General features: G+C 40.8%; 1 protein-coding gene across 3 annotated transcripts in view; it reads right to left on the bottom strand.

Annotated features, from left to right (window-relative positions):
- DOCK8 (dedicator of cytokinesis 8) overlaps positions 1-24,630 on the bottom strand; it is a 203,806-nt gene that overhangs the window by 94,796 nt on the left and 84,380 nt on the right. For all 3 annotated transcript variants that reach the window (XM_058565710.1, XM_058565711.1, XM_058565712.1), the window contains 7 exons: positions 21,435-21,501; positions 18,905-19,054; positions 14,733-14,813; positions 13,470-13,629; positions 11,446-11,582; positions 9,761-9,854; positions 8,858-9,020 (listed from right to left, as the gene is read on the bottom strand). In XM_058565710.1, the coding sequence (XP_058421693.1) occupies positions 8,858-9,020; positions 9,761-9,854; positions 11,446-11,582; positions 13,470-13,629; positions 14,733-14,813; positions 18,905-19,054; positions 21,435-21,501 (852 nt within the window). The remainder of the gene's footprint in view (positions 1-8,857; positions 9,021-9,760; positions 9,855-11,445; positions 11,583-13,469; positions 13,630-14,732; positions 14,814-18,904; positions 19,055-21,434; positions 21,502-24,630) is intronic.

Below are 24,630 nucleotides of genomic sequence, written 5' to 3'. Positions count from 1 at the left end.
CCAAGAAGAAGAGAGAGAACAGAACCTGAGCGTGAGATGAGCCAAGCCTGAGGAGCACAGGGAGGCTTCTGCAGAGGTGGCCCGAGGGGAGCCCACCCTCACACGTGCCCACCCGGACAATAAGGGGAGTGAAGCGAAGGACAAGCGAGCTCAGAAGATCTGCATGAGAGCCGAGAAAAGGAACAGAGTAAAATTAATTGAAGAATGACGGCCGTGTCCCTGCTCTGGGAGGTAAATTCATGCAATTCTGAGCTGAAGAAGGAGACAGAAATCTAAAGTTTCTGACTTTGTCTCCTTTTTTAATTTTCTTAAAAGTTAAATCGAGTGTATGGTATATTTGTGCATGTCATCCTTGAGGATATTAACTGGCACCTTGACATAACAGAAACGTAAATCTATTAATAAGATAAAGAAACTGGTCTGCTTCCCATCTGTGAACCCGTGGAGGGACTTCCAGAAAAGCTGCTACACCAGCCTTAGAACTCTGACAGGAGAGAAAACACCGCCCAGGTCACCCCATCAAGTAAGTGGAGAGATACAAAAGGAACCACAGGCTCCATATTAAAAAACTGTAACCCTAGGAAAAGGTGAGAAATGGGCTTTGAGATGTTCTTATTGTTAAATGTATAATTATTAGCCTGGGCATGGAAATCTCTTAAAAATCATTAAAAGGAGCCATTAAGTTGAGTTCCTCTAATTTTATCCTTATTAAACCATAATATTTATATTTCCACCCAGTTTCATGGATCTCAGCTTACATTTTGAAGGTTGTCAAACAAAGAACATAAAACAAATGAGGTGGAACCAGCACATTTTGGGAAGTTTCATAAGCTTTGTGGTGTTTAGGCCAGTGGATAAGTGAAATTCATTTTTTAATGATAAAAGATGCATGACATCTGTCTCATTAGCCATGGTTTTTGAGAAATTACCTTATTGCACTGTCAAACTCAGTCCTTCCCTACTCATGGTTCTGTTTTACTTTGTGCTCTGGGGCTAGCCTGCGTCGCCCCCATCCAAACCCACTTTGCCCCTGGGAAGACCCTGACACAGCATTTAATATTTTGCCCCAGCGCATTCTGACTTCTGCTGAGAGGGGCCAAGGGCAGCCTGTCCAAGGCCTTGAAACCACAGGACAGCCATTAACCGAGAGCTGTTAAAATACCTCTGCTGCAGAGAAGGCCAAACGCTCCAGGGGAAGAGTGGATGAATGCCGACCTTTGGGGCATCTATCAAGTACACAAAAAAGTCAGAAGGAAGGATGAAAAAGCTATAAAGTAGAGAAGATTTTCACCCCCTAAACGGCAAAAGAAATAAGAAGGCACAATTCCCCAAAGGATATCTCATCAGAAGACAAGCCACTTCAAAGACCTAATTTTAAAATAATAATTAAAAAAACTAACAAAAGTATAGAAAGCAAAGAAAGAAGGCGTTTTGAATTTTAGGAGGCTCCTTGTAATCTAGGCAAACTCTTCATCACCATAATCAGACACAGGCCCAGACTTGCCTTACTTTCATCATTTCTCTGTTGCTTCTGCCCCCACCAACCTTACACTCCCAACCCATGTAAAAACAGGATGCTTCAGGAAAACTTCCTGCTGAATCCTAGGTAAAGGCTCTATGGAAAAAAATGACATTCACCACTCTCAAATGGACAGAGCAGGATTTTTCATTAGGACAGTTGTTTACAGGCACTAACACGAAAGCTTGGTAGACTCAAATGGCATGAGCATAAAAGAGACGGATGTGGGGTTGGGACTTGCAGAATTAGTGACATGATGTACACAGAACCCCCTTAACACTATTTCATTACTGCCTCACCCACATTCTTTTGGTTTGTATAACGAGGCAGGATTGGTGAATGTCTAAATATGTACAGTGAACAACACCCTCCAAAAAAGAGATTTCTTTCGCTGTCTCTCTCCATCGCAGGATACATTTCTCCATCCTCCTCCCCACCACCTCTTCCAAAAAAAGTGCCAGATTTCTAAGGTCATGACTTATTAATGAAAAAAGGCAGAAGCTGACAGGTTAGAGTAAAAATCTTTTGCAAAAAACGACATCAGTGATCTTTCGGGACACTTGCATATTTTTCAGTTTTTTTGGGTCCTGCACGTCAAGGGCAAAAATAAAATGAGTATTTTCCTCTAATAAATCACGACTGCTTTGTAATGGAAAAGATCACTGAATGTGTCTGAATCTAGAAAGTGAGCGAAGTGTACCCTCAAGTGGCTGAATGTGGTACTGGAAGGACAACTTTGCAAAACCTGCAATTGTTGCTAAGTAATCTTAGGTAACTGGCTCCCTCCTGAATTTTTCTATTCTTCTAAAAAGGAGGAGGATGGCTGAGTTTTGGGGTAAGTTATCAGGAAAGTGGTGATTGTGTTCCTGATTTATTATTGAGACCAACTTGCAATAGCAAAGTACGTGGACTTAATCATCTGGATCATTCAGGAACCAGGAATTCACTTGCCTTTGTCTCCATTTCTTGGCTAATTCAAATGATTAGATTTTGCCTGCATTGCACTGCTGTTCCTAAATAAAGCGTTTGTTTATAACAAGCTTTGTGTTCCACAAGCAACTGCTTGCTAAGTCTGGTAAAACCAAGGACTGGGTTTCAGGGCTGTCTTAGACTTAAGGCAGAATTCTTTGAACGTTCCATTAAAGGGTGAAAAGCAGGAACTTATCCAATAAATGTGTCTGCACATGTGTGAAAGGTTACATAAGATTTTTCACTGTAACATCATGTGTAATATCAAAACATTAGCAACATCTTAGATGCTCATCAGTATGGGGTTAAATAAATCATGACACATCCCTATAATGAGATTCAGCACAGCTGTAGAAAAGCATGAGGCAGCTCTATGTATAATAGAGAAGTGCTCGCCACAACACAGTGTCCAACAAGAAAGCAAGGTGCACAACAGTGTGAAGATGCTACCATACTCGCATGGGGAAAGGTAAAATTCAGGGTTGTATTGGCTTGTACATATGTAGTTTATTTCTGGAAGGATACACAAGAAATTGATAAAAATGGCTGTTTCTCATTGTCAAAAATAGGATTGAGCTGTGAAATTTACAGGATTTTCATCTGTTTTATTCATGAGTGTTTCTCCAGTGTCTAGAAAATGCCTGGCACCTTGTAGGCACACAACAGTATTTGTAGAATAAATAAATGAATAAAATCAAATATATATATCAATATAATATAGATATATATATAAATATTTATTTTAAAGGCTGTCTCCAAGGAGGGGAATTGAATGGCTGGAAGTCAGGAGTGGTAGAGAGAATTTTCACTCTGCGCTTTTGTACTTTAAAAATTTCGAACCATTAGAATAGGTTACCGATCCCCAAATAAATAAAACTCAAACAACTAAAGAAACAAATAAGAATGGGGAGTTACTGTTCTCACAGTTATTTAAGTAAGGCATTGTTCTGATGGTGACAGACCAGGGCCAATCATCATAAACCACCACTCATTAATTAGCAATAATACTGGCGTATTTACAGCATCTGAGGAGCCTTATGTCCTAACAAACATCATCCTCACGTGGACAGGTTTCCTGCTGTTACAGATTCTTAATAGACAAGTACTAGCTCTTTGCCAAATCCACCTCACCTGATACCCCAGCATACGCTGGGACTGCTTCCCAAGTCAGGTGGATGAAGCTGCACGGCTGTGTCCCCTGAGATTCCAGAGGCTTAAGTCACTGTGGACATTTGGATGACTCCACAGAGTAGAGGAACTCATCACGAGGAACTCCGTGAAAGGGAGGGGAAGCTTTGATTCTTAAAGGAGGCTGTCGGATCCCCAAGGCTCCACCCAGACCTCCTAAATGGGAGTCTGCCAGTGGGACTGGACACTTGCACTTTTATAAAGCTCCATGATGGACTCTGAGGCACAGCCACTCCCTACCACCACCCACCCCAGCACGGAGAAGATCCAGTCTGGACAAAGAGCCAGCTGGGCTCAGATTGGGAGTCTATTTCCTTGGACAGAATAAAGTCTGTCTCAAGGATACTTTCCTAACCACCTCATCCAGAATTATTTCTGGTTCATTCCTTTCCCTACGAATCCTACTCACTAAATTATAACTTCCAGACATCCATTCAAGATGAGCTCACAAATTTATCCTGTGCCATTCTTTTTGCCTCTGTAGGATGCAAGTCTGGTAGTATTCCTCAAAACTGCACTGTGACATAGAAGGCACAGGCAAGCTTTGAGAATGCAGACTTCTGGTCCGAGAACATTCAGCTAAATAGGAGGAGGCCTGAAAACAGCTAATTATCCATCAAAGAAATTATGTTCTAACTGATATGCTTGTTCTCAGCAAGCACAGTTCTCCACAGCAAGGCTGATAATTGGATAAAAAGACCTCAGCGGCTCTCGGGGGCTGGGATGAGAGATGAAAACGCACTTTATGTGGCTTTTCTAATGTAATCACCGGTTAAGGGGATGGCGAGGAGCTTAACAAGCTCATTACAACCTCAGCGTCTCTGATCTCCGCACGTACCCCCTTAACAGCCACAGGATAAAATGCCCTTAAAGGTATCGCTGGGCCTTGGCCCCCGCCGTGCTGTTTTCCTTCTTCCCCCACCAGAAGGCAGCTGGCGTCTCCATTACCAGCTTCTGGGCCGCATGGAAAATAAGCCAGGAGTGGGTGCAAATGTGTTCCTGGGTTAACAACAAGTATTTTCTTAATCTGGGCATGGAGAAAGGAATGCCAAACTCAGATCTGGATAATCCTGTTTATCAACCTAATTTTTCCAGCTGTTCTGCTCTGCTTTCAGAATTACTGTCCTACCGCTTGTGATTTTGAAAAAGCTCTTGCTTGGGTCTGTTTCAGGGAACACTCATCTGACCCACGCCTCTAACGCACAGAGGCTGCACACAGCACTGCAGAGGGTTTGGGAGACACTGGTTATTCCTGGAATGAGCACTTCAGGCTCTAGAAGTTCTTTTCTTCCCTCAGAGTGTTTGTTTTATGAGTGACCAACCCTTGCTGGCTAACAGGGATACTTCCGGAGTCTGGCACTGTTCTCCTACAACTGGTCAGAGATTGCTCCTTACAGCAATTTGAGTAAAGTAGAGGCCCCAGGGCAGCATCCACAGAGAGTACAACGTGAATGGTGCCCCTGGGGTACAAGATGGTGACCCTGACTGAGGGCGCCTGAAGGGGCAGGACAATTGAAGGAGGCACTTGAAGAGGTGGGAGGATGGGGAGACTGAGGGACAGAAGGCAATTTTATTTGAGGCCCATGGCAGATGCTCCTTTAGGAGAGGTAAAAGTAACCTGAGTTCTCATACGGTGTTCAACTGAAGCCTCACCGTATTAGAATCCCATGGCGTGTGACTCTGGCCAACACTCACACTCAAAGCCAGACAACCTCTGCCATTAGATCCATGTAATAGTTCCCTCCACCCAAGGGAGCTCTGCGATTTATGTGAAAAGTACACAAATTTGACATTCGAATCCTGGCTTTGTCACTGCAGGCATTCCTTGCTTGGTCCAATAGATGTATCCTCCACAAGTTCCAGGTAGATCAAATTTTTATAAGTCACATTTCAAATTCTAGAAGGGAACCCTCTATAAAACAAAGAATCATCCCCAAATTTATCTGCTATGTAAATCTTAATTTTCATTTATTTGATTTCCTTAACGGCATACAGCTGTGACCAGGATTAGAGCCACGCAAATGGCAACATCAACAGGGAAAGTTACCCTACGTGACAAATCCTTAGAATGACATCCAGAATTCCACTAAGTCTGAGAAAACTTTTCTAAAAGAAACGGGAACTGTTCTCCCTACCGAAATAATAATATTCTTGGGAGAGATAAGACTTAAGGCCATACCTGTTATCGATACCATAACGTAAGTAAGTTTAGAGATCTCTGCATGGAAAGAGACTTTGATTTGCAGGGTGGGGGCAGGGGAGGATATAGAAAAGCCAGGAGGTTACAAGTTTTTTGAGGTAGGGGGAGATGGCAAGAAATAAAAAGAGGGGAAAACTGACAGAAATGAGAAGACTAGGTCACTAAAGGCAAATTTAGTCAGCTTACCAATTTGACCTGGGGTTCAGACCTGACTTGAGCCTCCCATTTCCATTTTGTGAAATGGGGGTGGAGGTGTAGGAAAAGGGAGAATTAGTCTCGGACTGGGTTACTGTCAAGACCGACCTAATCAAAACCACTATAAAGCATGCAAGGACTAGAGAAGAAATACTAAAAATCTAACAACAGAGATTTAGACAGATGCTCCCTGAATTCCTTGACGTTTTCACATAGTAAGATTCTGAACCAAATTCACTACAACTTTCCTTCCTTAAACAAGCCATAAAATATGGTGGCCTGGGAGCCAAGAGAAGATGCTACAATCAAACTGGAGGGAAGTGTTTTATACTATCAACCTAAGAGTAGAGATCTGGTTTTTAATGGGATGGCCTTGGCATTTCTACAGTGTACAGTACAGCTAAAGAATATTCACTTTGCACTTGTGGGTCCATTTTTCATGATGCCAAGTTGGGTTCATAGTAATCTGTCCAGACTTGTCCTCCTTAGCACTCTTACATTTCTGAATCATTCGGTGCACTAATGCATTCTGAGTCCTGCTGTGATGTGATTAAGGGATAATGTTTGCAGCAAGGAGTAGAGAGAGTTGTAAATGCCTCCCATGGGTGATTAAATGCTGAGGGGAAGTTGAATAACTATAGAATTCATTTGGTGCAAGTTTATCCCAATGCCACAAGCATTTTTTTTTTTTCCAATTATAGGATAAGGTTTCTAAAAAGATACAAAGACAGCATCGATAAACAAACATTATCACGCCTTCATCTCCCTCTAGGGAATGGAGAACTGAAACCACTACACCCTAGGAACGCTTATTTATCTAGGAGAGGGTCTTGGGCTGAGTTTGTACTTAAGGAAGGAGATAGCAAACCAAGAGCTGCTTCAGAAAGGATTAAATGGGAGAAATATGAGTGTACTTCACCAATATTGAAAGGAAGAGGTCCATTTCCAACTGTGTGGATGGTTGTCTGTATTTCTCACTGTAACTTTTGACCTCAACTAACCACTCACTTATCCTGTCTGGGTCTCAATGTTGTGCATCTGGAAATGTGGGGCTGGGGGTGCTGGGATTAGGTGAGTTCCGAAATTCTTTGCATTTCAGTCCCACATATATATATACCATACTGGAAAGCCTGAGTGAGGATCTGGGGGAATCAGGACTCTTACACTGCTGGAAGGATTGCAAACTGGTACAATTTTGGATAAAAGTGGCAGTATGAATAAACTTGAAAATGTATATTACTTGTGACTCAGTAATTTCACTTTTAGGCATATTCCTTAGAAAAACTTTCACACGTGCACAGAGAGACAGAGATAAAAATTCTCACTGTACAGTGTCTGTAGGAGCTCAAAATTGGAAAACAAAATGTCTATCAATAGAAAAATAAGAAATGGATAAATAAAACACAGCCTCTTCACGTAAAGGAATACTATACAGCAGTTAAAAATGACAAAGCTCTATATAAATCAATATTAGTATTTCTAAATATATGCTGTTAAGGAATTCCCATTGGTTAAATTTGTGAAAATCTGAGTCACTAAAAAGGATAATGACTGTAACTGAGTGTAACACATTGAATCAAAATTCATGAATCCACAGTAATACTCAAACAAAAAAGAAAAAAATCATACTGTTAAATGAAAAATGCAGTATAACACATAGAGTGTGAAGCCATTTATGTACATTTTAAAGAATATAAAAATAATACCATTCAGTGTTCTCGGGTACATACATAATACATCCACATACACATACATACACATGTGTGTGTGTGTATGTATAAAACCAGAGAAAATGGAAGGAAGAACACACGTAAGCTCATGATAACAGTGATGTTTGGGAGGCAAGGTAGAAGTCTGTGCCTGGAGACTGGGGATAAAGGAGACTTCAACTTAATCAGTATGACTGTGTGTACAATCATAATTCTATAATTTTAATTTTATATATACATAAAATTATGTATTGTGATGGTGTGTGTGCATATATATATGTATAAATGCAATAAACAACAAAATGTCATTTCTAGATGGAGAACGGTGTTTGTTACAGCCTTCTTCTCTGCATTTAAAAAAATCTTTTCAAAATAAAAACTAAAAGTATGTGAGCAGCAACGCCTTTGGCAGATGTATGTTGACCAGCTCCCGCCCAGCCCCCATGTGAAGGCCCTCCAAGAAACTGGGCAACCTAATCTTTTAGGCCTTCACTGTCTACTCCTTGCTGTCCAATATGGTAGCCACCAGCCACTTATAACTATTTGAATTTAAATTAAAGTTAAATAAAATTAAAATTTCAGTTCCTCCATTGCACTAGCCACATTTCAAATGCTGAATAGCCACAAGTGGCTAGTAGCTATTGTATTGGGCAGCAAACATAAAGACCATTTCTATCATTGCTGTGAATTCTATTGGATTGAGCTGGTCTTGAGCTAAAAATCTGTCTTTTAGACACTGAGAACACTTTTGGTTACATTGCTCTTTCCCTAATATGTCCTTCTTGCACACAGGAAAACCAAGGTAATGACTAGGAGGATTTTTTTTGTTTCTGGAAGGAACACATCTACTATATTCCTAAGTTCCAATTATAACTGAAGTAACACTTTCTTCCTAAAGAAAATTAGGTAAATCACTTTAGAAAGAGATCTAGCAATTATCTATAGTTATGCAAACATCATGTTTCATTTTCCCCCAAAAGTAGGAAGTAGAAAGATGGGTTGAAGGATGAAAAGCATTTATCCAAACAAAACTCTGAATGTGGGTCTAATGATTTTCCAAGAGCCTTTGTTTCTTACCTGTACACGGTGTGAGGGACATATACTTCCCGGATTGGAAATTCCAAAATCTCTTTGTGTGGACGTGTCCGGTTTTCAGGAAAGGGTCTCACGGGTAGCATTTCAGGAGTCAGACAACAATTGATTGTCTCTGGAGCTGGAGAAATCTCCAGTCTGAGCAAGCCTAAAGAGAGAAACCAGGACTGTTTTAGTAAAGACATCGTCATGTCACAAGGGAATCAAGGAAGATTGTTGTACTCTATTTCTTTGATGAAAATAAGGATAAGTTGTGGGAGTGTAAGAGGTTGGAATTCCCAGCTAATTTCCTATACGTGGAGAAAAAGCATGTCACGTCAACTTTTGAGATTTAGTTTCTCGAAATTAAAAAGCAAGAAATTGTACAAATAGTAGAAATGGATTAGAGGACCTTTCAAGTCCCTTCCAGAACTACCACCACACTATAATAGTACATAGTTAACTAACTATTGGTGGTTTTCAAACTGGGTTCCCTGCTACCCCAGGGTGCTGTGGAAGTGCCACAGGGGCTGTTAAAATTGAGGATAAGGAAGGCACCCTCACCTTCTACCAAAGCATCTCACTGTCACTCTTCTTTTTACACTAAGAGTTCTGTATAATATTTTATTTGATAAAAGAGGCTCCTCTGTTCAAACAATTATGTGATTATCTGAGAAACTAGACCTAAAGCATGATGTTTATTTAGAGAATAAATCCTTTAATTGAAAAAGAAAATATTAATAGATTTTCAAAAAAAAGTAGACCAATTCAGACTCTTAACTCCTAATGCAAAATCTCACATTTCACTTCATAAACATGATTTTATAAATTGCAGCATTAGACAAATAACCTGTCAAATCATACACGGCTTCGGCACAGCTTACAAGGATAAAGATAAGCCATTCACACCTGGAATTGACTTGACTCTTCTCTGTAAGGACGAAGATCTTTTGTAGTCAGCTAAAAACTTGAATAAGTCTTCATCACTGAGGCGATCTCCCTCCTGCCAGGAGAAAAGTCAGCTTAGGGTAGATGCACCATCGACTCCTGGGGTAGGGACTGACAATTTCTGGGAAGATTCTGACCTTTAACTTTTATTCTAACATGCCTTTCATAGAAATTAGGCTTATAAGCAACTCTGGAATCATTTAGGTCAACCTCTTGTCAAATATTCCTTCTCTACCACTCCTGACTTACCATCACTCAGCCTCTCATCCATCCCTCTGGGGATGGGGCGTCTACTGCACTCTAAGGAAGCCTGTTTGACCATTAGAAATCTAGGCCTAAAACTTCTCCCCCTGTAACTTAAACCCACTGATGCTTATTTTACTCCCTGGAATAAGACAGAATAAGTTTACTTCCTTCTTCAAAGATTTGAGGATGGAGAAAGCATTTTTCCATCTTTTTCCTATCCTCATTTTCTTCGCATTTGTCTTCACTAAGAAGGCTAAGCATAAATACTACCCTCCAAGTGCTGTCATGGACAGGCACTCTGCCAAGGGATACATGGGCAAGAGCTCTAATCCTTGCAACAGCCTGGTAAGGGGGGTAGGTAGGTAGATATGTTTTGTTCCCAAGTACAGATGAGAAAACTCAGATGTAGTTAAGTCAACTACTTCACCCCGTAAGGTAATACAATCGGAAGGGGTATATCCGAATAGAAACCCTTCAGTCCCGTGCTATTTGTAGTACGCGGCATGGTGCACAGACCCTCAGCATCCCTTCTGCACTTCAGTTTGTTAACATAACTCCTTGAAATGCCCCATGAAGACTACCTGAGCTTTGGAAAATTTTCTAAAACAGAGTCAAACCAAGCCTAAGTCAAGTTTTTTTTCTTTTGTAGTAAAATACACATAATACAAAATTTACCATCTTAACTGTTTCTGAGTGTACTGTTCAAGTGCTCAGTACTTTACATGGTTATGCAACCAATCTCCAGAACTCTTTTATCTTACAAAACTGAAATTCTGTACCCATTAAATAACAACGCCCCATTCCCCGCTTCCTCCAGCCCCTGGCAACCATCACTTCACTCTCTGTCATTGCACTTTCTGTCCCATGAATTTGATTACTTCGAGAAATTCTTTGTTTTGTAAAGTCTCCATGTTTATTGAGCTAACAAAGAGCACCATCTGCAATGGTCACCCTCTCTGAGCCAGGGGGCAGCCCTGGAAAGCCTGCACACAGCATAGTGGTGAGAAGGACAACAGCCAGGCCAGGAAACCCCGAGACCAAGGGAGAAACGATGTTTCAGCCAGACTGTTTTCATAGCCTAATAAATGAATTGACCGTGACAGTTCAAACAGGATAGTTTGTATTAATGGGAACAAATCCTTCTCTCAATTAAAAAAAGTAACATTCATTTAGGACTTGCTATATCGCAGGCACGCTGAGAAGAGCTTTATGTGCCTCATGTCATCTTATCCAAGCACCATCATCCCTGTTTTGCAGATAATGAAATTGAGACTTGGTGAGGTTAACTAACAGCTACTAACTTGTTCTCTTAATCACTACATATACCACCCCCGCTTTGGGCTCCAACACCTATGCCACTATGGGGATGAATCCAGACAGCCTGTAATGTGGAGAGATACCTGCTTGAAAAAGCTGGTGACGGTCATAGGAGTGGCCTTGAAGTTGGAGCCAACTCCATTTTCCTCCAAGGAGAGGCCTCTTTCAGAAAGCCTTCTAGATTGAGACAAAGTTCTCCGCTCACCCACGGTGCTTCTCCCTTTAAGGAAAACAATTGTCATTCTAATGTATGCCTTTCTGTTTGAATATAAGCATTTATTAATTTTACCATATATAAGGTATGTTTAAAGTTGCTGAGCAAGAACGTTGAACACGGCCATCCTTGTTTTTGAATGAAAATTTCCTTCCACTGGCCCCTACCTGTCTTAGCCTGTCTTAGTCCCCCTTTTGGAGCCCCTAATCCTTCTCTGCCCAGAGTGGACAGGCCATGAGCAGCCGCAGTCCCCTCCCACATGGAGGTCAGGGTCAGCCAGATGCCACCCAGCAGGAGTCCAGAATTGCAGCCAGAACAGGGTCTGCAGATAAACTTTATTTAGTCAACACAGTGTTTGCTTTTGTTTTATTTTTACATTTGCATTCCACTGGGAGAGGCATGCACTCAAATGCCCCTGAAGGCATTCGGGATTGTGATCCAAACATGCTAGGGGTCAGCCTGAGAATATTCTGAATCTGAGCTTTCTTCTGCTCCTGCTGTACGGACCAGGCAGTAGAGCTGCGTTTCTGCCTCACGGGGACCCTGAGTCACACCCAGACCTGGACAGGGATGCTGACACTCTGCTTAGTTGTTTCTTTTCCCTTTTTGAGATTTAGGTGGGGATCTTGTTGCTTTTACGCTGCACAACTCAGGGGTTCTGTTATGAATGGTCAAATTACTTAGAACTCTAAAATTGCCAACCCTATCTTTGAATATTCTCCTATCCTTAATTCTTGCTGTGATGGTGAATTGGAAATTTTTGCTACCACTGCCCACTGAAACTTGCCATTCTGCCGCAGTATAATACACTGCATCTTCTTAAGAATCAGCCTCTGTAGTCAGGTTAATTTATCCTTGATCTGGAGATTACTGAGGCCCCAGCAAGCCGTATAGTTTATGGTGTCCTCTGAGATCCGTGAGTAACTGTTCCAAATAAGAATACCTGGGTCTCCACAGAAGTTGGCATTAAAAAAAAAAAATTGTGGTGTGAAGGCCAGCAGGCACTAAAATGAGGTTTGTTATTGATAAATCATAAATAACCTAGGAGTTCTAACTGGTAATTATGCAACAGTAACTCCAGAATAGAAGCAGCAATAACAAAATACCGTTTCGTCCACTCCTCTGCTAAAGGAAACATTTCAGAAGCAGTAGAGCTAAGGAATGCACGAGAAATGTCACGAGAAAATGTGACTGTAGACTTAAATATTTGCTGGATACAAAGACATTTAGGAAAACAGAAACTCTGCCACAGGTGGGGGTGGGTCTACTTGAAAACTCTGTAACCCTCCTGAACAGTTCCATACCCAAACTGTTGAGAAAATTAATGATTCAGATCAAGGGTGAGGTGATGAAAAAGAGAAATATGCTGAGTAAATCGGAACAGTAACTAGATAGTCTTTTGGCATCCACTTTTTCATTGCACTTGGCAAAATAAACTTTAAGGCACTGGAAATTTTGCTGAGGAACCTGAGTTTTGCTTTTTGAAGCCCTCGTGACAGTGGCTTTTCTTATGTTGAGGAGCCAACTCTGGTGCCTTTGTTTAACACACTAGAGAAGGTTATTATATTTTCTCGTTATTTTCAAGAATTTTACTTTCAAGAGGAGGTGGCTATTGCAAGTTAACTTTTTAAAGTGTCACACTGTCCAGAAAATTCCAACCAAAAATCTTATTAAAAGAGCATATTTAAGCTCTACAAACGTTCATAATTGTTTTGGGCACAACTGTCCAATCAAGTATTTGTAATAGCCATAATAGTGTTTCAGCCTATTTATCTCCCTCTTCCTTCCCACTCCCCACACCTGACTGTACCCCAAGGTGCACTAATAAACAGTTGACCTCAGAGTTGGTACATCGAGGAGCCCTCCCCTTCCCACTGCAGTTGAAAATCTTACCAACCATGGACTCCACATCGGTTACCTCCCTCTCCAGGGTAGAGACATTGAAGAAGCTTGTTAAGCTTATGGGAGCCCAGGCAAAGGGCATCCGGTATTTCCCCAAGCGTTGGCAGAAGGATTCAGCTTGGAGTTTTAGTTTTTCAATCTTTTCTTTACTCTAGAAGTGAATGGAAAGACACAAGCTGAAATAAACAATATGGTACCAGCACCAAGCCAACTGCCTCTGCCCTAGATGTGACAGCCGTCTCCAAAATCCCCACCCACTGACTAAAAAGAGTGACTAGGCAGAAAAATGACACAACTCAGGCTAGAGGTCTAGCTGACCAGGAAATACAGATTAGAAAAGGAGAGGTTTAAAGAAAGGCTACATTCAATTATTAAATACACCTTCAGCTAGAAAAAAGAAGCCCAAGGTTTGTTATACCAGATAATCAACAAGTTCCTCTTTTAGGGCTAGCTGCACGACTTGATTTGCATGAGAGAATCTTGGGATGAAAAGTTTTGTATATGATCTACCAAGCTCTCAAGACAGCCTGTTTTTCAAAAAGTGCCTTGGTAGACTCCAGGAAGATCTGTAAAGCTTCCTAACAGCTTCCTTATTAGCTTGACAATACTTCCAAAGTGTTCTTTCTAAGTTCAGAATAAAAGGTAGATTTGAAAAAAAACAAAGTCTTGAGTTCAATAAATCTTATTTGAAATTTATGAGTCTGTAGTATGATGCCGATTAGGCAAGTCTTATTCCAAAAAGGCCATGTTTTAAAAATCATATTGGAAACATTTGCATATGGGCTGAGAAAAGATGTCCTTTCCTAGGCTTAGTACCTATGTTGTATTAATGAATTTATGATGTACAGTAGTCTCAGCCAATTTCCAAATATCCATACCAGAAATGATGGTGGCCCGTGCTGTTGAGGAAGGCCAGGAGAGCTCTGGCACTATTTAATTTTGTGGGGTCTCTGTGGCCCTTCCAACCAGCTGGGTCAGAGCCTTAGAACTAAGACAAGAGGATATGACTTTGATCTAGCCAAGTTTTGTAATTAGATATTGATGTGTCCATCATCATTTGTTGAGTTCAATAATTTATTTCTTTAAAAAGTTATCAATGACTAGTTTCTCTTCTTTTTTTAAAATACAACTTATTAGTGTCTCATATGGGGACATATTATGGACTAAACCCCATTATTTATTTTGTGGAACACTTCTGAAAAATACCTGCTTATTGCAAGATGTCATCATTCAGCAATACTCAAAATATCATACCTTTCCGCCATCACTTTCTTTGATAACCATGTAGGGTTCTGCACAGTCTCCAATCTCTCCCTGCTGAAGGACTTTTTCAATCTACCAAGAAAAATAATATTAAAATAAAAAACATGATTACATCCATATAATTGAATATATGCAACCATCAAAATGATGTTTTATGACAACATTTGATGACATTGGAAGATGCCCATGATATATGGTTTTTGATTTAAAAAATTAGTATCAAGAGTACTATACAGTTTTATTTTTTTAAAAAAGGCATATTAGGGCTGGCCCCGTGGCTTAGTGGTTAAGTGCGCGCGCTCCGCTGCTGGCAGCCCGGGTTCGGATCCTGGGCGTGCACCGAGGCACTGCTTCTCCCACCGTGCTGAGGCCGCGTCCCACATACAGCAACTAGAAGGATGTGCAACTATGACACACAACTATGTACTGGGGCTTTGGGGGGAAAATAAATAAAATTTAAAAAAAATAAAATAAAAAAATAATAAATAAAAAAGGCATATTAAGGGGCCGACCCAGTGATGCAAGCAATTAAGTGCGCGCGTTCTGCTGCGGCGGGCCCAGGGTTCGCCAGTTCTGATCCCAGGCGCACACCAATGCACTGCTTATCAAGCCATACTGTGGTGGCATCCCATATAAAGTGGAGGAAGATGGGCACGGATGTTAGCCCAGGGCCAGTCTTCCTCAGCAAAGAAGAGGAGGATTGGCAGATGTTAGCTCAGGGCCGATCTTCCTCACAAAAAAAAAAAAAAAGTAAATAAATAAAATAAAATAAAAAAGGCATATTAAAAGAATGATAGTAGATACACAGCAAATGTTAACAGTAGTTGTCTTTGTATGGTGGGATTATGTGCTATTTTAATTTTCTTCCTATTGCTTATGTGTATTTTCCATTTTTAAACAATAAACATGTATTATGCCTACAATAAAAAATGCAATAAAAGTTATTTTATAAAACAAAACCCATGAGACATATGTAGGAAGTGAAAAGCTCATTTTCTTTATTATTACTTACAATGTAAAAAAGAGATACGGCCACTGCAAAAGTCAGGTTGGGGACTAAAACCTTCCACAAAATGAATAAATGAACATAATAAATTATCTATAATTGTCTCCCTTGTACTTCCTATTAGGGCTGCTTCTCTGGATTTAACAGACTTGTAGAGGAACTTGAAAGCAGTAGGATTGTGCAGCTTTTCACTTTGCTAACTGGCTGGTCATATGAATGAATGCTATTACTGTCAAGCATCTTCTTCCATTTTCCTTCAGGTAAAGGATCTGACTGGCCACAAATTTGGGCAGTTTGTTTAAGAGAAAGAAGGCACCATGTTTAAGAGAAAGAGAAGCATAAATTTGAAATTTCCTAAACCTCTGCTCAAAGAAAATTTAATTTAACTTAGATGTTGAAGAAAAAAACAAGTGGATGTAGTGCCATTAGCCTGTGTCATTAGTTGAGATGATCCCTGAAGAAGAAATTTGGGTCAACATATTCCAATAGGCCCACATTCTTAATAAGTACTATGAGTTATGCACAAAGAATTTAAACCAGAAATACCCTAGTGATGGAGGGTGTTTAATGGAGTTTCAAAGGAAGTGGCATGGGGCTGCTCAATGGATATCTGTCTCAGGGAGACTGCAAGTAGGAAGTCTCTCTTCTCACAAAAGAAGTTTAAAACCCTTCCCATTGGCATAGCGTGAAGACAAGGCTGAGCCCCCTGAGAGATGTACCAGCTTGAGAACACAGACACATAACACTTGAGCTAGAGATTGAGGGTATTCCTGTTGGTCAGCAATCATTCACTTATTCATTCAAAAAACATTCACTCATTCAAAAAACATCTGTTGAGTTCCTTCTATGTGGCAACTGCTGGGGAGATAAGGTGGTGAACAGAATAAGTCTGGTCCCTATTCTCCTGATACTCATAGGAGCTTGTAGAGCAAGTTGGAAGGAAGCTAATTTTTCCATGAAATCAAAAGATAAAAATACAGTCTTTAAAATGAACTTTGAATAGAGATAAAGACTCTTTTAATTAGGACCCTAAAGCAAGGAATGGGAATGCCATGGCTTCACACACTGGTAGCGTATGGTGTGGAACCCACAGGAGAGGGAACTCCAGAACCTGGAAGCAAGGGAATCCACATTCGACCAGACCAGCAGAGACTATTTCCTTCACCAAGTTGGACAAGGGTAACTCCAGGTACTTCATGAGAAGGAGCTACAGGCTGCTCTGCGAGCCCACTGTATGGTCCTTCACGGTTTATGTGTAAAAGAAATGCACGAGTCCTCATAACCATGGCAGGCAGGGAAAGGAGCATATCAGAATTACCTGGGAATTTTTTTAAGATAAAGAGGCTACTCTCTGCCCTATTCAGGAGGGGTTGGTTCAGTGCCTGGCAGGTGGACTTTTAAAGTTTTAAATCAGATTCACTCTCCTCCTTACTCTCCCTCCCTCAGTTGAGAAACAAAACCCTTAAGCCTGAAATAACTCCTTAAAGCAATATTATATGGCATACCTAAAATAGCTAACTCTATCTAAAATACAGTTAAGACCCTGGTGTTCAGTTTGAGAATAAAAATAAGAAAGAAAGAAGCCCCTCTTTATCGAATGGCATCTGCCTGAATGTGCTAAATATTAAGACACCATTTACTACATATTTAGAAGGAAAGAAGCAACAATGATGGCATTATAGTAAAGAAAAAATCAGAAGCAAACCAGGGACTGTCTTACTGAGTAGATTTAAATTTTGAACTATATCCAGACAATTTAGAGAATGCTTATTAATGCCAAATGAATGCATTTATACATCTGAAAATTTTGGAATATATTTAGTAAGAAATAGTAACCCACAAGTAACTGCTGATATTTAGCAGACTACTATGGGTTAGCCAAAATAAAGTCATCCACTGAGAAGCGGAGTTGGAAGAAAAAATTGGATCTACAGAGCTAGTGTTGGCTTCTTTGGTTTCCCAGGCTGAGAGAGAATTTCAAAATTTAACTACAGGGCTGCTAGAGTGGGCTTTAAGCTAATTTCCTCATATGTCTAAGTAATATTGTAATGACAAGGACACACATTTGATAAGTTTGATAACAATAAATGTGTCCTTTATCCACAGAATTTTAGCTATATTTTCCAAATACTTAAACTAAGTTCCCTTCAAGCTACAGTGACCTTTCAGAATCTTCATAAAACAGTGTAAAGGAAGCTAGAATGGAAAGACATCTGCCACTTGTTAAGTGACATCCAAGTCGCCTGAATTTTTTGGAATCTATATGCTACTCCCATAGGATCGTGGGGGAACCAATGAGATTGTGGACATAAAACAATGTGCTGACTAGAAAAGCTTCCAAACCTGGAATGCTGGGTATCCACGAAATGAAAACACTTGGATTTTTTTTTAAACAATTTTGGAGTAAAGAGTCAATGAGACTAATCATTTGGCTTAAGGTAGGTAAAATAATGTTTGTTGTTAACTTCATTTTGGTGTGTAGAGAAAGTCTGATTTTCTTACAACAGTGAAGAGGACAGCCTAGAATGAAAGGTCCTTCTCTTTATAACTGCCTCACAAATTTTGACTGTTACTAGACCTACTTGGTCTATGAGATGGTGATGAAAAGGGAGAGTGAAACTTAGAAACTATATCCCATACCTCAAACTGTCAGAGCCTAGACTTGGGGACATTTAACTGCAGGTCTCTAGAAAAATGTGAACATCACTGGGAAACTCTATCTGAGATTTTCTCCATAGCAGCCTCCCACAGCTGGATAGCTGAGGGTACTTTCCTTGGTTAGGAGGAAGAGTGCCTACCATGTGCCAGGCTTTATTCTGTAATCACAACTGCCCATTGAGGGCAGTGTTATTATCCCCACTTTACAAATGAGGAAACTAAGTGTCAGAAACGTTAGGTAATTGCCCAAAGTCATACAACTACCAAGTTGCAAAACCAGGACTCAAATCTCGGACTTTATGACTCCAAAACCCATAGTCATGCTAGTAGCTGACACAATTTGCTTGTAAAGGAAAAGGAGTAAGTTGAGAAGGTAACAAAGAGAATCTCACAGAGGACACGTAGACACGTCCTGACATCTCTTTCACCCTCAACATGCTCTGGGAATAATGCAACAACAGGAACATTGGAATGTGCAAATCAGATCGTGTTTAACTACCTTGACTACCAAGTAGATGTCTGAGGATGGGTAGGTGACCGAGAACACCGCAGATCTTGCTTGACTCGATGGGGCAACAGAAGGTGTGTGAGCACGCAGAAATCCTTTGAACTGGTCAGAGTTCAGGTCACAGTGAAAATTTTCTGAGATCTATAAATGAGCGGCAAAATGACAAATGTTAGACCTGTCGTGCTCATGGTCTACACATGTTACAAAAGCATGAAAAGACCACAAAGAAATTTCGCCAAAGGAGTAAGTGTAATCATAGACATGGTTTATGACTAGTGGCTGCTGGAAAATCTGATAAATATTTTGTCACAATCTTTAGATATTTTGGAGCCATTTGAGAGATGTTTCTGGAAACATTTAAATTTTTATCAACTCACCAGTATTTCCTGAATATCAGTGACAATGCTAGGTACTGCAATGAAGAAGAGCAGGACATTGCCTCTGCCCTCAGTTCACAATCAAGAATGAGGGAAAAGGCAGATATGTCACTAACTGCAGTCAGAACAAAATATAAGTGACCACACTCATACAAAAAAGCGCTGTGGAAATTCCTGAGGGTGAGAGATGACATCCAGTCAGGGTAATTGGGAATGCTTCTCACGGAGGAGGCATGTGAAATGGATGGGCCTTGGAAGAAGATAGGCAGAGCTGGAGGGTGATGGTGTACTAGGGAGAGAGTAGTTTAGTTAACAGAGATCAGTCCAGCTTGACTCTGCATAGGCTATAGAGGGAAAGAAAGCAGGTGAGAGCCATACTGGCCCTGAGATAACATTTGTTGCCAATCTTCCTCTTTTTGCTTGGGGAAGATTTGCCCTGAGCTAACCTCTGTGCCAATCTTCGTCTATTTCATATGTGGGATGCTGCCACAGCATGGCTTGATGAGTGGTGTGTAGGTCTGGGCCCAGCATCCAAACCTGTGAACCCCCAGCCGCCAAAGCAGAATGGGCGAACTTAACAACTACGCCACCAGGCTGGCCCCAAGAGTTTGCTTTTAATGTTGCAGGTAGTGAGGATCCATTAGAGATTTTGAGCAAGAGCATGATGTGATGAGTGGTCCTTGGTTCCCCAGTGCAGTGTTACTTAAGAGCCACTGTATAGCTGGGTCTCCCCTTCTCCCCTGAAAAGTGGCTGCCCAGGCAGAGGCTACATTTACTGGTCTCCCGTGCAATTAGGAGTGGGCATGTGACTAAATTCTTTCCACCGAATTGTGAGCAAAGTGATGTGTCCAACTTCCAGGTCTCCCTCACCCATCTTTTCTCCTTTTTAGAAGCTGCAATGGCAGTGACAAGAGTGACTTTGAAGATGGAGGAGCCACTGCCAGCTTGGGTTCCTGAATGACTGAGTGGAGCAGACCACTGCTGACCCAGCATCCCCTACCCCAGGATTGTTAGGAAAAAAGGAAACTTCTCTAAGTCAGTGGTTCTCAAAATGCGGTCCTCTGACCAGCAGCCTTAGCATCACCTGGGAACCTGTTAGAAACGCACATTCTCAGGCCCCACCTGGACTTACTGAAACTCTGGCGTGGGGCCCAGCATTTGTGTTCTAACAAGCCCTCTAGGAGATTCTGATGGACGCACAGACTGAGAACCACTGCTTTAAACTATGGAATTTGGGGCCTCTTTGTTTTACCAGTTAACCTGCCCTAATTAATACAAATCTCAGTGATTATTAATATTTACTCAAGAGATACACACTTCCTTAAATGCTGAATGGTTATGGGTAAAGAGGGGCAGAGCCGTCCTCCTCTAGTTTTGCTATTCTTGTCCTCCTCTGGAGGTTACAAAATGACTAAACATTAAAACACTCACAGGGAAGTCTTAGCTCCTTGAATTCTTTTCAATTCAAAGCACATTATAACTGGTGAGGTCTTCACTCTGTGGCAATTTTGGACTTTTACTGCACAAGATGCCTTCCACTCATGATGAGGCTATTTCACAATGCAAAAAACTCCCAAACCAAGGAAACATCACATGCATATCTGAGCTTGTTAAAAATGTACTTAGGGCCGGCCCCGTGGCTTAGCGGTTAAGTGCGTGCGCTCCGCTGCTGGCGGCCCGGGGTTCGGATCCCGGGCGCGCACCAACACACAGCTTCTCCAGCCATGCTGAGGCCACGTCCCACATACAGCAACTAGAAGGATGTGCAGCTATGCCATACAACTATCTACTGGGGCTTTGGGGGGAAAAATAAATAAATAAAATTATTAAAAAAAATGTATTTAAATTGCTTTCTTTCACATGTAACCCCACATGCCGCTATTTCATTTATCTCTCTATCCCAACCAGGCCACCACGTCCAGCAGGGCTTTCCCTTAAAGATTCTTCAAAGAACATAAACGACTAACGTGCCCAGATCATTCCTTCAAAACTTGCAAAGGCAATAGAACCGGATGCATCAAAGTTCATTTGCTTTCAAATCTGACATATTTTTGCTGCATTAGAGGTGAGATTTAAAAAGACGAACCCATAGAATCATGAACAATATGTGTGCCCTCAGGGATGGGTTATTTTTGCTTTCTTACCTTTTTCCTTTCTTTAACATCGTAGAGGGCAATGCTGGCAAACAGAGGCTCAATTTCAATCTCAAACCTGTCCGAGAAAGAGAGAAAAATCTATATGATTTTAACTTAGGTAATTTTGAATTTTCTGAAAGTGCCTGGATCTATAAACTAGTTAAAAATGTAAATAGTTTCCAGAAATATTTGGATAACTCCATGCATATGAGAATCACACTAGGATGTTAATGGAGAAAAATGGGAGGCTCACGAAAATTCCTAATCCTTTGAGATCATGGTGGATGCTACATTCTCCCAAAAAGCGCTTGTTGGTGGTCCTGCAAGAGAGAGCGGGGAGGAATGGACCCTTGGTCTGATCCAACAAGGCGCTTCTTATCACTGTAGCTGCTGTGCTTTCAGAGGGTAGAGTCTCTGTCCTAGGTAAAGGCCTTGTTTACAGTTTACATTTTACTGCTGGGATAGGTATCCCTCTTATTCAATTGTAAGGGATGGGGCTTTTCATGTAGTAAAAAGGAAAATTCAGTTGCTTTTCCTCAGAATTAATTGAGACCAAGGAAAGTTGGGTTACGACATGGGTTAATGTCTGGCCCTCTCTAACTCCACTGCCGAGGGAGTTGCTGAGTTGACCTAGGGGGAGGGGACTGAGTATTGCCAATAAACACTGAGGTACATGGACCCAATTAAAGCTCAAAAGAAGAGCCCTCCTGTTAGCCCTAATTGCTCATTCCCCTTGAAATGGCGTATTTGAAGAGAACGCATCCCCAAAGCATAATCCTACCACGTATTATAGGATGCACATGAAATACTGGTGTGCACCCTCCACGTTTCTCTGCTTAACAATTGCCATGACCTTGGACACCACTACTGGTGCTGAGAGCACCAGAGAGCACCAGTAGTCAGGCCCTGGACCACCATTCCTGCCAAAGTCATGTAAATTAGGCCAAATTTTGTTTCAAGCCATGCGTGAGAGGATGACCTTATCATTGGATAGCTTTGTCTGAAAAGAGGACTTCTTCATAAGAATATTTGGGCAGAGGTAAGCACAGACAGGAGTCAGTAGTCAAATGACATCTTTGGAAACGAGCCAGTTGAGAATGATGGCAGACTCACATGGCACTGGGCTTCATTCCCTCTCCCACTACCTGCTAATTCTGGGATCCTAATTAGGTTATCTTTCCTAGTTCCATTTATTTATCTGTAAAATGAGGAAAAGACATCTGTTCTTCCCACTTCCCAGGACTGCTGTAAGGATCATGAAAGATAATGTGCGTGAACGTACTTTAAAAACAATGTCGAGCAACAGCATTATCTACAGTAGCCAAAAGGTAGAAGCACCCCAAGTGTCCATTGAGGGATGAATGGATAAACAGAAGGTGGTATATGCAGACAATGGAATATTATTCAGCCTTAAAAAGGAAGGAAATTCTGACACATGCTACAACATGGATGGACCTCGAAGACATTATGCTAAGAGAAATAAACCAGTCACAAAAGGACATTGTATTGTATGATTCCACTTACATGACATACTTGGAGTAGTCAAATTCATAGCAACAGAGAGTAGAATGGTGGTTCCCAGGAGGACAGAGGAATAGGAATTATTATTGAATGGGTACAAAGTTCCAGTTTGGGAAGATGAAAAGAGTTCTGCAAATGGATGGTGGTGATGGTTGCACAACAATGTGAATGTACTTAATGCCACTGAACTGTACACTGAAAAATGGTGAAGATCATAAATTTTATGTTATGTATATTTTACCACAAAAAAATGTCAAAGATTTCTATGATTATTCTTCTTCTTATTAGGTAATGGTACATTAATTGGGGGCTTTACTGTGCCCAGGCTATTGCCTGGCATGGTCAACCTGTATTTAACTGTGCGCTCCAAGGTCTGAATATTGCTGTGATCTAATTAGGTGGGTACTGAGTGTTAAGTTCTCTACGGTTCAGAGAAAGAAAAAGAGAATTAGTATTTGTCACATACTTATAATTGTGCTGTGATAAATGGTTTAGACATGTCAATTCCTTTATGCTTCACAACAATAGTATAATGCAGATATTATCCCCATTTTTGAGGTTCAGAGAGATTAAGTAATTTGCCAAAGGTCACAGGGTTAGGAACTGGCACACTTGGGTTTGAGCCCAGCCCTTTCTGATCACAGAACCTGAGTTTTTTCCTCCAGTGTTTCTCCAAATGTAGTTCTCAGAAACTAGCATTTTGAAGCAAATGAGGAATTTGTCAAAATGCAGGTGTCTTTGCCCCACCTGAGATCTACTGAACCAGAATCTCTTGGGGGAAATGGTGGTGGAAGGTCTCCCAAATCTGCATTTAAAACAAGCTCCCTGGGTAAATTTTACACACACTACAGTTTCACGACCAAGACGACTCCTCCCAGCGAAGGTTACTTTGCATAAGATGGTATTAAATTTTACATTAAAAGATTTCCCCACTTAAATACAAAATAGAAAAAGATTTCATTGTCATCCTCTTTTTTTTTCTTGCTGCTACAAACATCTGCAGTGTCCAGCCTAATTCTTTCTGTATCCTTGAGGCTTTACATATTTCTCAAAAGCGAAACAGTGATTGTTACAGATCTCAACAATTTTTTAAAAAATCCCTATCTGATAAAATCTATAGTAGTATAAATAGAATTCTGCATGTTAATGTCAACGGGGGAAATGTGTGTCTTGAACATTATCATGAAATTTTTATTATTCATATTTTAACATTCTAGGTTTACCTATGAGAACTTGCTTTCTTTCTTTTATCCAGTTTATTCAAAGTAGTTACAGCTAGGACAATCTCTTTGGTTTATCGTTCCTCTTGCAGGTATATCTTGGTATGGATACTATTTAAGACACTTGAGCAGGCCAAGTGCACTGAGCAAACACCTCAATTCTACTTAATTTCTGCTTTGTCACTTTGGGGAAGAATCACTAGAAACTGCACTTCACAATTTTCATCAAGAGAAATCCAAGTGACTCAATTTGTTTTTTTTAAATAATACATGTCTATCTCAGTGGCCATGTTTCCCCACCTGTGAGAACAGCTGCCGGTTATTTATTGGAAAGGTGACAAGCTTTAGAGGGGAGAATTCATCCAATCCTGAAAGGCATAGTTACTGCATCTAAAAGGGGCCTGATGTGCATCCTGTGGGGGTGGGTGAGTGCCACAGACAATAGGGTGGATTTCCTGAACAAT

This window comes from Diceros bicornis, chromosome 22, assembly GCF_020826845.1.
Source record: "Diceros bicornis minor isolate mBicDic1 chromosome 22, mDicBic1.mat.cur, whole genome shotgun sequence".
Classification (NCBI taxonomy): domain Eukaryota; kingdom Metazoa; phylum Chordata; class Mammalia; order Perissodactyla; family Rhinocerotidae; genus Diceros; species Diceros bicornis.
The sequence above is the reverse complement of the archived record's forward strand: the minus strand, read 5'-3'. Positions and strand labels throughout refer to the sequence as shown.